Here is a 12701-nt window from a genome sequence, read left to right as displayed (position 1 = left end):
AAGCATGCTACAGTTCACAGAGGAAACTCCTCCTCAGGCAATACTTTCCTCCATGACTCTCCAAAGTGGCTGGTGATGACTATCCCCCACAGCAGGAGCCAGGGATTTGCCCAGTGTCTCTTACTGATGTGGACAGTAGCTTGTATAATAACCTCTACATGCTGGAAACATCCCAAGGCAAAGCACATAATTTTAAGAAGCTGGACCAAGTCCACCATCAAATGATGTGGTTCATGAGAATATCTTAGACATCATTGTGTTGTCATGTTATCCCTTAATATCCACAAGGAATTAGTTCCAAGACATGCCCCCCCACTACTCCAGGATTCCAGAATCCATACATACTCAAATTCCTTTTTTAAAAATGGCACAGTATTTACATATAACCTACACCATTCTCCTGTTACTTTAAATCATCTCTAAAATACTTATAATCCCTAATGCAATGTAAATTCTATATAGACAGTTGTTTTGCTGTATTGTTTAGATTTAGTGATGGAAAAGTCTATGTGCTCTGTACAGAAAAAATATTTTCCCCATATATTTTCAATCTGCAAATGGTGAAATCTGCTAATGCAGATAAGGGACTCATGGATAGTGAAGGCCAACTGTTGTTTTATGCAGATGTTAAAATATTTATGAACATTTATTACCTCCTATTTCTGTAAGGGATTCTTCACTTTTACCCACACAATAAATGAACAATATCTGAGGAGGAAGCGAGGCCTAGCAAGTGAAGCTCCACAAGCCGCTATCACCAGCCCCAGCCAGATCAATCTGGGCATATGGTTCCTCAAGGAGTTCCCTCTATTGCCCTAATGAAGGCAGTTGTCCTGTTCAACAGCAATCAGGGTCTTGACTGGGTATCAAGCAACTTAAATATTCAGCCAGTTCATGCCTTAAAAAGCTATGTGATCCTAAATTAAGCACTTAGTCTTCCTAAACATGCTTCCTCATCTGTAATAAAACAAGTAAGTAATACTGTTGCTGTGACCACAATGAGAAAAAAAAGCTGCCACCTATAAACCGCTGCATGAATGTACAGAATAGTGAGTGCAACCCCCAGGAGGAACATCGAAGACTGCTGGCCAGAGGCATGCTGGTTCCCAAGCCTGTAGGCCAAAACAGTCCTCCTCACCCAAGAGATCTAGCGGAGATGACATGACACACCTTCCAGCTTCCAGAGAGTGCTGGACCTGCTGCCCATGTCAGGACTCCATGGGAACATCCAAGAATGCTGCCTGTCCACACAGGCACTCAATGCTGACAGGGAGGAGGAATCTCTGAGCACAAGGCTTGAACTGCTTAAGCAGACAAGGGATGGTGGTGAGCCCTTGAGATAGTTGGGGCACATGCATTTATCCACTTCAACAAAGGCCCTCCCATGCAACCAGATGTTTCACTGGATATGAATATTAAATATCCAAACTTTTTTACCCAAAAGGCAAAAGTCAAAGTTTTAAAACCTGACATCTTGCTCCTTCTGTCTATACTTCCTTTTTATTACCTTTGCCTTTGTTCTGTGTATCTAAATAACTCATCTTTACTGCCCTTCTCCAAGTTCCAATTCTGTCCCAAGGACCCCACAGGACAAAGCAGGTGAAGAAGGTGCAGGGATCCCTCAGGAAGCGGGCTGCTATTCCCGCAACTTAAAGAGCAGCCAATTTCCTCTCCCCAGTTCCATCCCAGGAGAGATCTGGGGCTATAAATTCTGCAGGCTTCTTAATATGATTGGACCTCACTTTCTCAAGGCAGACCACACAGCTGCTGGACCTAAGCCCCACCTTGGTAGGCCTCTCCAAGTCTCTCTCAACACTTGGCTGTATGTTAAAATAACCCACAATTTGAAAAACAATATAGCATGCAATCTCCTCCCCAGACTCTCCAGAGACACTCTTCAGGGACTTCTAATCAGCAATGAGAGGTACCAAATCCCAACCCTAGAGATTTTAGTCAGCAAATGCTCAATCACCAAGTCCATACGAGGGCAGAAAGACATCCTCCATTTACTTTCCCATCCTAAGCCATGGCTAATGCACAAAACACCAAACACCAAACATCAAAGCTCATGGTGGTGTTGGTTTTCAGTTCAAGCTTCAGCACCACTGCCTCTAGGGCAGGAGACCTGGGAGAATCCCTTTCCCATTCTCTAGCTGTTCTCTGCATCCTATACACCCTTTTGTCACAAGAAGATTAGGGACTCTGGATGAGAAGATTAGTTAGTACTCATGGTCTCTGAGGAATGGCCACCCACCTGGATTCCTCATCTATAAAACTGTGGGCCTGACATTATCTACTGGTCTCCCTAGTCAGGGAGATTTTGTGCTTTTGCATGGAATGGTCTCATGAGTGCATTCACCTAAAAGTGGTACAGATAAAGGCTTCAGGGAACACCCTGGCTAGTGGTACACAGGCAAGGGGACAGGAAGAGAGTGTATGTGTGAGTTACTCATGAATTTTCAAGCTTGCTCCATTGCAACTCAATTTACTGAGAAATACAAGGACCATGGTTGACAGGACCTTCTATTGGAATGCTCCTTCCCATTCACCTAGCTGTGCCGATGGACTTTCTATACAGAATTTTGAACACAGACTTTTGAACGCAGAAATTTCCAGCTCTGCATCTATATATTTTCAAAGAGACCTCATATAATACAAGGTTTAGTGGTCTCAGAAGGCTGCAGGTGAGCACATTAATAGCAAGGCAGTGGGAATAATCTATCTCCTTAAGTTTCATTAGAAAATGGATGATTTTAAGGGCCTTGGCAATAGCCAAGTTTGCAGCCTCAGGGTAATATAAAAAGATCTTCAAATTTACCTGGGAAAGCCTTTTATTTTTCTTCATGTGAATGATTTTCTAAGAAAATCATTTCTACTCAACCAAACAATGCTCCGGCCATCCACAGCAGCTTCTCTCCAAATGTCAGCGCCAGCCCCAGTCAAAAAAGCTTGAAATCTACCAGGCTGAAGGACTTGGTGCTGTGCCCTGGTCTCCCACATTTTCCCTGAGCATTCTCAGGAACCTGGCAACAGATGTCACCACAATCCTTAGAACACATGCGTCACATGGTTGTACTATGGCTAATACTTGTTGCATGAAGGAACGAATAGGAATGAAAAGAGTCTTCCTAGAGAAGAAGGAAAATGGATCAACAATCCAGAAAGAAAAGTCGTTGGGGCACAAGTAAAAGGAATAAACAGCAGAGCCATCCTCTGTGACCTGGGATGTCACAATACAGTCCGTCCTCTATATCCATGGGTTCTTCGTCTACAGGTTTAACCAACTATCAATCAAAAATATTTGAGAGGGCTGGGGTTGGGGCTCGGTGGTGGAGCACTTGTCTAGCATGTGTGAGGCACTGGGTTCAATTCTCAGCACCACATATAAATAAGTAACTCCCATTGACAACTAAATTTTTTTTTTTTTAATTTTGAGAAAAATCACACGTTTACAGACCTTTTTCCACATTATTGTTTCCTAAACAATACTGTGGACTGGCACAGTGGTACACACTTGTAATCTCAGCAGCTTGGGAGGCTGAGGCAGGAGGATCCCAAGTCTGAGGCCAGCCTCAGCAACTTAGTGAGATCCTATATCCAAAAAAAAGGTTGTGGGGCTGGGGTTGAGGATGTAGCTCAGTGGTAGAGCACCCTGGGTTCAATCCCCAGTACTTTGTCCCTCAAGATACTGCATAACAACTATTCACATGGCATTTGTGTTGTATTAAGTATCAAAAGTAATCTCCAGATATTTTGAACTATATGGGAGGATGTGCAGGGGTTATATTAAAATATTGTAAAAGGAACTTAAGCATCTGAGGACTTTGACATTAATGGGGGTAGAAGGTCCTGGAATCAATCCCTTGAAGATACCAAGGAACAACTGTATTCCCACTTCTGTTTGATATAGGCCAAGTACTAGCCAAATACAATTATGAATGACCAACTTTTTTTTTTTTCTCAGTACTGGGGATTGGACCCAGTACCGTAGCTGTTAACTCCATACTAAGCTAAACCCCACTCTTTTTCACTTTAAAATTTTGAGATAGGGTCTCAGGGTCTCCCTAGGTCACCCAAGCTGGCCTTGAACTTGTTATCCTCCTGCCTCTGCCTTTGAGATGGCTGTGTTATAGGCAGCACCACCATGCTTGGCTAGTGACTGACCAACTTTTGACATGGAGCAATTATGTTAAACCCCAATCTAATTCCCAGTCTCGTCACATTGGGGGTTGGGGACTTGGACTTGGTTTAGTGGTAGAGCAGGAATTTGGCACGCATTAGACCCCAAGTTCAATTCCCAGCATGTGTGCAGGACACACACACACACACCCCAACACCAGTTAGTTTAGTAGAAACTACTAAGTCACCTGTGGCTTATTTACCTAATGTCCATTCTCTTTGCTGGGTGTTACCCAGGAGGGCAAGAGGGATGGTTGTTGAGGACCCAGGATGCTAACCACCCTTTTCCTGTATGATGGCTTTACTTTCTTTCTTTTTTTTAAGTTGTAGTTGGACACAGTATTTTATTTATTTATTTATTTACTTTATTTAATTTATTTATTTCTATGTGGTGCTGAGGATCGTACCAAGGGTCTCGCACATGCTAGCAAGCGCTCTACCACCGAGCCACAACCCTGGCCTTTAGCTTTAATTTTCCTTAGCTCCTTCTACTCATTTTCTTGGACCTCTTATCCTGTGTTCTGCCTCCTTGCAGACAAGATGGATATGTGAGCACCAAGGATCTTTCGTTCCTGCCTGTTCTGTTTCATGGGAATTAGCATCACCAGCTCAGTGGAAGGAACCTGGGGTCTGAAATAGGAGGACAGATCTGGATTGGAATTATACAACACAACCAATCAGGCAGTGAAGACTTTCCTGCCTTGTCACCAAGCCTGGTAAACTAAGAAGAGCTAGAGTGTCCCTACCCCTATGGCTGTACTGTATGGAGCAGCTGAGGGTTTCTACAGGGGACACATGTAGGATCTGCCTGGCTTTAGGAAGTGAGAGGCCTGAATTCACACTTAATGGCATCCAGTCCGCCTAAGTCCTACCTGAGAATCAGGTGTGGATTTACCAGTAGCCCCTCACCCGCCAACTCCCTGGGTTTGGAGAGAAGGCAGATCTATAACAGCAGCCAGAGGTGCCCCCTGAGCCTGGTGCTTGGTGCAAGGCTTCTCCTGGAGCTAGAGCTTATGCATAAAGCAAACTGGGAGCCCCAAACCTGGGAAGATAGGATTTGTGGGAGCACATAAGAAAGAAACACACTGCTGTTGCAGCTACCTGGGAGTGGAAGGCCCTCCTGCAGAGGCCGAGGGGGCTCTGGGCTGTGCAGCAAGGCACCCAATTATTCATCCTGCTCCTCTCCTCCTTCCTCCCTGAACCCCACCCTCCCCTTTTCAAAGGAACAACCATCTGGATTAACCTGTGGGATGCTGCATCCTGTCACCCACTTGGCCCAGAGAGGATGCCAGCTCCTTACAAATCCTCCAGTAGGATCAGTGCTTTAAAATCATACCGCGTTGTCCAGCTGTCATTGACAGAGGAGGACAGAAACATTTGTCCAGGTGTCCCCTCGAGCTCTTTCTCACCCCCATAGCCATTTAAAGTGTCCCTCAAGGCTGCATTTAAAGTATCACCTTACTGGGCCTGGGAGGAGCTTGGTGGGAGCCCCATTCAAGCACCAGCACAATAACAACGAAAAAATAAAGAACCCCTCCACAACACCTTACTGTTTGGTGTTTGTTATTTACCAAAATTAAATAAAAGCCTATAAACCATTTTAAAAAAAAGAAAAAGAAAATCATTTCTAAGGGATGAACTGAAGATCCACAGGAAATAGGTGGTCAACAACTCCCAACCTGGGACTCCTTGTTTAAAGGAGTCACCTTCATGCTGGTGGACTAGGTTGTTCTCACACAATGGAGGTCAGGGGATGGGGCAGTGCTACATCAGGTTGCACGTTGTCAAAAAAAGGGGGGGGGACAAAACAGCCACAAAACTATGCAATGATAATTTAATGTATCATTTTACATAAAATTGTGTATACACATACAATGTTCTGTGTTATCTGATATGATATTGTTATTTCTGTGTACTTTGGGTCTACTTTTACTTGCTACCTTGTTGATCTTTTTTTATTAAGTTCCTTTTATCACTTTATGTGTTGTATAATTGTTCTTTTTTAACCCAATCTAATAGCCCATCTTTAAAGGGAAATGCCAGTCCATAGTTTTTATCTCACTTTATGTTTAAAACCCACTGTACATTGTTGGGTTTTTTCCTCCTTGTGTTCGCCAGTTTGATCAAGTTGCTATAAATTTCATATTTCCTTTGGTTAATTTAAAAGATTTATTAAGCTTTTCTGTTCTATTAATGATTACCTTCATTTTCACTGACCTCAAATGCAGACAGATTTGTTGACTATTATTTGGAAACCTGGTATCCACTACTCCCAAAGCAAAGTATCTCCCACAGAATGATACTCTAGTCTGCATATTTCCCACAAAGATGAAAAATTCAGAATATTCCCATGGCCCATCCTCATTCCATAACTCCTAGATAAGGCTATAAGAATATATTTATTCTCACCTGCCCACAAACTTGCAAACACCTGGGGTTGGCTATCACAGTCTAGGGTTTGCATATTAGGCTATTATTAAATTTTCTCTTTGAGTATGTTTCTTCTATCAGAGAGTATTATATATTCCAGACTACATTTATTCTTTGGGGACTTATTTTATACATAGACAGACATAAATTAAACAGACATGTGTGTGTGTGTGTGTGTGTGTGTGTGTGTGTGTGTGTAGAGAGAGAGAGGGAGGGAGGGAGGAAAAGTCTGAGAGGGGAAGCAGGCACATGGCAGGGATTATTGCTCTCTACTACCTCTTGTCCTCTTCATTTTCCCTCATCTTGGTGTTTCTGTTCTAGTATTGTTACTTCATTTCTTGCACTGTTAGAATTCTTTACTCAATAATTTTCCTTTTCTCTCTATAACCTCTAATTGCATATTATTACTATTTTATGCATTAAATATGTGTTTATATTTACCCCCATATTCACCATTTTCTTTGCTCTTTGTTTCTTGCATTGCAGACCTTCCACCTGAGATTCACATTCTTTCTGGATGAAGCACATCCTTTAGAATTTCCTTATGAAAATTTGCTAATTACAAACTCTCTCAGTTTCCATGTCTCTGAATATCTTTCTTTCACCTTCATTTTAAAAAGATATTTATGGTGGTTATAAAATTCTAGATTGGTAGTTAATTTCTTTTATCATATTGACAATATTATTCCACTAAATTCTGCTTTCCACTTGCTGCTGAGAAATTAGCTGTTAGTCTCTTGTTCTTCTAAAGGTCATCTTTTTTCTCTGGTTGATTTTAAAATCTATTTTTCTCATTGGTTTTTTGCTGGGTTTTGTTGTTGTTGTTTGTTTGTTACAGTTTCGCTATGACATGACCTCTTCTTTTAATTCACTTCAAGTTTGGATTTGTTGAAATCTTTAAATCTGTGGACTGGTTTTTCATCATGTGCTGGGAAATTATCAGCCATTTACTCTTCAAATTTATCCTACTCCCCATTCTTCCTTTTCTTCCCCTGGAACTTAGTTTTATACACACTGAATGCTCACATTCTATCTTCCATATTTCTTAACCTAACTTACTACCTGTTGCATCTCTGTGCTACATGCTGAATAATTTTGTCTTGCCTTCTAAATTTAAGTTATTTCTCAAAATTTAATTTTGCAACCTCCCACAGATGAGGATCTTCTGGGGAGGATCTATATTTAATTCTGTCAGTTCCCAGGAGCACCATCCATTTTAGACCACTTTAAAGTCATGGCTTGAAAAAAATTAAAAAAATAAAGTCATGGCTTGAGATTTCTGAACTACCTGACTGATACAAACTAGGGCCAAAAATCAGCCTGAGGGTCAGCATCACTTAAGTCTCCATCATAATTCCCAAGGCCTCATTTGTAACCAGTTGATCAAAATCCTCCACAACCTTTTGGCTTAGGAGAAACCAACAGACTGAAGCTAGGGGTAGAGGAAAAGGGAGTCATGGTTGGGTTTCCTAATTTCTGAACCTTTGACCGAGCTTTAAAAACTGCATGTATACATTGAAGTATCATAACAACACTTCTATGGTAGAATTTTTAATGAATATGCCATTATAGGAAATTTAATTATGTTTATATGACTTAATAGGCATAGTTTTTCCCCTAAAATAAGAACCATTTATGTTTAAATTAGTTTGTTTGAAATAGGCAAGAAAATATTCTTTAAGTAAAATGAATCAACTGAAATTGATAGAAAGTGATTAGAACTTGTTAATGAATTACGTTAACCAGAGACAACGGTGGTCAATGTGGCAAAACTTATTTTCAAAGAGATATTTTTTCAAGATGAACAAGAAAAAGAAAAAATGGAGAATCTAATAAATCCCCAAATAAATTGTACAAATAAATAACCATAGATATTTCATTTAAAGTGCTCATGACTCATCTGAGTCATGAGCACTTTAAAATGTATTACACATATAGCATATTTACTGAATTCTTCTTTATTGTGCAGGATTCTCTACAGTTTTGCTGGGCACTAAAAGTAGAAATAAAGTAATTTCTCCACAATAAGCAATATGTGTATAAAAGTGGATACATACCCTTGTAAAGCCAGCAGAAATTAAGGGCATTACAGACAACTCTTCTCTGTCCACCCTTCAGAAGAATATCATAAAGGGTTAGACAAAAGTTTTTATCAATTACATCTCTTTTCTTTTACTATTCACTAATTTACATACTTTCACTGTCATTTAACAAGTACTTTTAGAGGAATTAGATTAATATACTAATGTAAAATTGAAAATGATTTTCTGTTTCAATCTCATAGTTACCTTTTTGGCAGTATATATGCTACTATTTCCCCGCTTTCTATGTTTCCCAGGCTGGTTTTGAATTCCTGATTCAAGTGATCCTCCAGGTTTAGCTGGGACTACAAGAAATGCACCACTGTGCCCAGCTATTATAATACTTGAAATATAACAAATGAAATAGGAGTGGCCAAAAATCTTCTTATTATGTTAAAATTTTTAACAAAATTAAATTCTTTTAGATTTTCTTTTACTTCCAGTTTTTTAAAATATACCCTCCCTCCTATAGCTCAGAGAAAAAGATTAAAAGATACAGAAATATTTCTTCTATCTATAAAAATACACATTATAAATGACTATCTGAATATTTTTCCTCTTTATATGCTTACCTTCTTTCCTTACTCCAATTTATTAAGATTCTCCCCATTTATATAGAATTCTTTTTTTTTAACACTGGGGATTGAACCCAGGAGTACTTTACCTCTGAGCTATGTCCCTAGTATTTTTATTTTTTATTTTGAGACAGGGTCACACTAAGTTCTCAAGGTTGGCCTTGAACTTGCAATCCTCCTGCCTTAGCCTCCCAAGTTGCACATGCCACCACATAAGGCTCCCATTTATGTATAATTCAAATCCCCAGGGAGGTCTGGAGGTAGAGGACCTAGGAAGATACCCCAGAAACCTCCACACTTTTAGGAATGGAATTCTCTCAGGGTTTGCCTACTGTTGAAGCAAAATCAGAATGACTAGCTTGAGAACAGAACTTGCTCCATAAAGTTAACTGGAGAAGTAAAATAAATACAAAAGAATAAATAAAAAGTCAAATTTCAAAGGGGTTTTCCAGTTACAGCATGGAGACCCTAACTTGACTATCTGATAAGAGGAAGCATTACACTGATACCTGGGTTTCAACATAAAAAAAAAAGTAATAAAACAACAAAAATTTACCTGCGTACTACACCAACAATAACTGTGTTTTCTGCGAGTTTTGATGATCTGATAGACCTTAAAAAACAAAAAATTAAATATGAAAATAGTTCTCAAAAAACAAATAAATAAATTTGATACAGCAATTAAAAGTTCAGGGTGAGGGATACAAGGGAAGAAAAGGTCACTCCATATTCTGGATTCACCTTCTTAGCTACTTGATCTTTTTCTTTTTCTCTTTGGGGACAAAGTCCTAATCAGTAAATAGCAATAACCATAAAATTATGGAATGACTGTTCACAGTAGAGATGAAGTTATGTGCCGTCTACCCACTTTTGTTTTGCTAACTGGTTGTTTTGGATGGAGAATTTCCTCTATCCTCTGCTTATGTGAAAGGGACTACACAGTTGTAGTCCCTTTCTTCCTACTAAAGGGAAATGCAAGTTTATGTGTATTAAAGGCTGATGGCTGTGCAGACTGTGGGGATGAAAGAGCTCAAAGGCCAGCTCTTCACTCTATTCTAAGCAGCAAAAAAAAAAAAAAAAAAAAAAAAAAAAAAATTGAAGAGTTCCTGGGTAAAATGAAGGCAAAATTAACACCACCACAAATCCTAACTAGGAAATGCAAGATATTATTCTATGAAGAGCATCAACACCTGTGAGAAGTGGTTAATCATGGAGGCCTGGTGGAGAAAAGTAAAAGACTGCTCCACTGAAGGTACTGAGAGAGTATGAGGCTCAGAGACCCTGGGGATAAGAATATAGCTTTAAAGATCGGGGGGGGGGGGGGGTGTAAATATGACACAGAGGAATAGGAGAAGGAAAAGGAAGAGCTCCGCTGGAGGTCTGCATCAGCTCCGAATACATCCTCCAGTGGGGCTGTCTGAAGAATGTCCAGGTGACCAAAGAAGGAAGGAACTCTGCCCAGACAGAGGAAGAGGACTCACATGGGGGACTTTAGAAGAAGAGGAATAGTAAGGACCATACCCAGCTTGTGCTAGCCAAGGGAGAAGCATGCTGGCCTCCTAGAGAATGTGTCCAGAGAGCTGAGGCTGGTAACAAAACTTCAAGATCTAGAACCATTTCTAAATTACAAAACACAAACTATTTGAATAACTATTTCTCAATTCTCCTAAAGACAGTACATAACATAAGCTTTCTAGATGTGTCAGAGATTCTGCATATACATTGGAGGGCCTCAGTGTTGGCAAACTTTCTGGTAAAGAGCCAGGAAGTAAATATTTTAGGTTTTGTGAGCCATATGGATCCATATGAACTCTGTCCCAACGACCTAACTCTGACATTGAATGCAGTCACAGGCTATACACAAATGAACGGGCAAGGCTGTGTCTTAGGGCCTTCAGGATAAATTTCCTTAGGGGTCCCAGGCTGAGAAAGGCTTGCTGTAATATAGATGCAGAGTATCCTGTGGTAGGAGTGTTGCTCAGGAACAGGAAAGCAGCTCTAGGGACTAACTTCTCTAGCTCCCACCTGCCTATGCTCTCAAAAAGAGCCAACCTAACACACACTACATGGTTCAATAGGAAGAGACCATCCAAACAGGCCACTGCAGGGCTTGCAGACCAAGTGTCTAACCCTGGTTCAGGCCTAGAAGGGTTGCTGAGTGGCAGACACTCGTGAAGGCTAATGTCCATCCCAGCATTCATCTCAAAACAAGGAGCAAGAGAGACACAGTCACACAGTGGTTTTTTCATGACTTCAAAGAACACTGTATCTGTTCTTGTATTTATGTTTCTATCGTATCACATAGATCTAGAAGAAGGAAAAGGAGATTTAAGTACCCAGCCAGCCATTTAAACCAGCTCTAGCTTTTTAGAAAAACAGATACCTGAATGATGGAATGGCACATAGGCAACCACACAGATGATCTCAGTAAGAAAGTTTGGGTGGCCTTCTCATAACTGGAAATACAAGAACAAGGGGCTGTGGCTAAGGAAGAAGTGGAAGGGAGGACCATGTTTAATTGGAGCAAGCCCTTCAAAGGAGCTCTAAAAGTGAAAAGAAGGTAGAGGCGTACTCTTGACTTTTTCTAGTGCATTTAGAGGAGGAACTGCTAGAAAAGGGACATCCTTTAGAATCATAAAAATTAGGAAAGAAATGACTCGGCCCAGTCAATAAGTACACCTGGACAATAGGAGGCAGATTTAAGAAGGAGCGCTATCCTGCAGAATGAGATTCTGTGAGAGCAAAGCGTGATTCTCTGAAAACCATGTTACCTGGTGTACTAGTAGGAGTCAACTTGGCTACACATGATAGAAAGCCCCAAAGAAGAGTTACTTAACTATATGTACCCGTCTCACACATAAAAGATATACAGAGGAAGAGAGTCCAGGGCTGCCATAGTACTTTGAACAGCCAGGAACCTGGCCTCTTCCATTAGTTATTTTTCCAATATTGTCTATACATGGTTTCTTCCTCATAATCCAAGAGTTGTTGAGTGCTAGTCATAATGTCCACATTCCAGACAGCAGGAAAAAGGGTGTGCTCCCTCTCTTCAGCAGGAGACCTAAGTATGCAGGAATAGCACATAGGCAACCCACAGATGATCTCAGGATAGCTCCACTGGCCACGTTCAAGAAAAGCTAGCAAATGCAATATTGTTTCTCAGTGGCCATAGGCCCAGCTAAATATCAGAAATTCTGTTATTAGGAAAAGATCAGAAATGGATATGGGGAGCAACTAATTACAGTCTCAAGTCACCTGGGCTGCCTACAAATAATTCTGTTGATGGTCTTGGCAAAACACTGGAAAAACAGCCACATGATGGAGGCTCACAATACGAACATGGTAAAGCTCTTTATAGAGTTAAATTTTGCATAAGCACAACTCATTGTGCTTTTGCTACTGTTCTCTGCCACATGGAGTGAATTTCAGATAAAAA

The 12701-nt window shown here is 40.5% G+C and overlaps 1 protein-coding gene across 5 annotated transcripts in view; it reads right to left on the bottom strand.

The window, feature by feature from the left end:
- Pde8a (phosphodiesterase 8A) overlaps nucleotides 1–12701 on the bottom strand; it is a 162982-nt gene that overhangs the window by 46667 nt on the left and 103614 nt on the right. For 4 of the 5 annotated variants that reach the window (XM_046438195.2, XM_046438187.2, XM_058577451.1 and 1 more), the window contains exons 4-5: nucleotides 9822–9878; nucleotides 8667–8721 (exon numbers count right to left, since the gene is read on the bottom strand). In XM_046438195.2, the coding sequence (XP_046294151.1) occupies nucleotides 8667–8721; nucleotides 9822–9878 (112 nt within the window). The remainder of the gene's footprint in view (nucleotides 1–8666; nucleotides 8722–9821; nucleotides 9879–12701) is intronic. The other variant, XM_058577445.1, reaches the window with a different exon arrangement.

Source organism: Marmota monax, unplaced genomic scaffold (genome assembly GCF_021218885.2).
Source record: "Marmota monax isolate L192 unplaced genomic scaffold, Marmota_monax_Labrador192_F-V1.1 WCK01_AAM20220418_F8-fsc00005, whole genome shotgun sequence".
Lineage (NCBI taxonomy): Eukaryota > Metazoa > Chordata > Mammalia > Rodentia > Sciuridae > Marmota > Marmota monax.
Note: the sequence above shows the minus strand (reverse complement) of the source record. Positions and strands in the feature narration are given on the sequence as shown.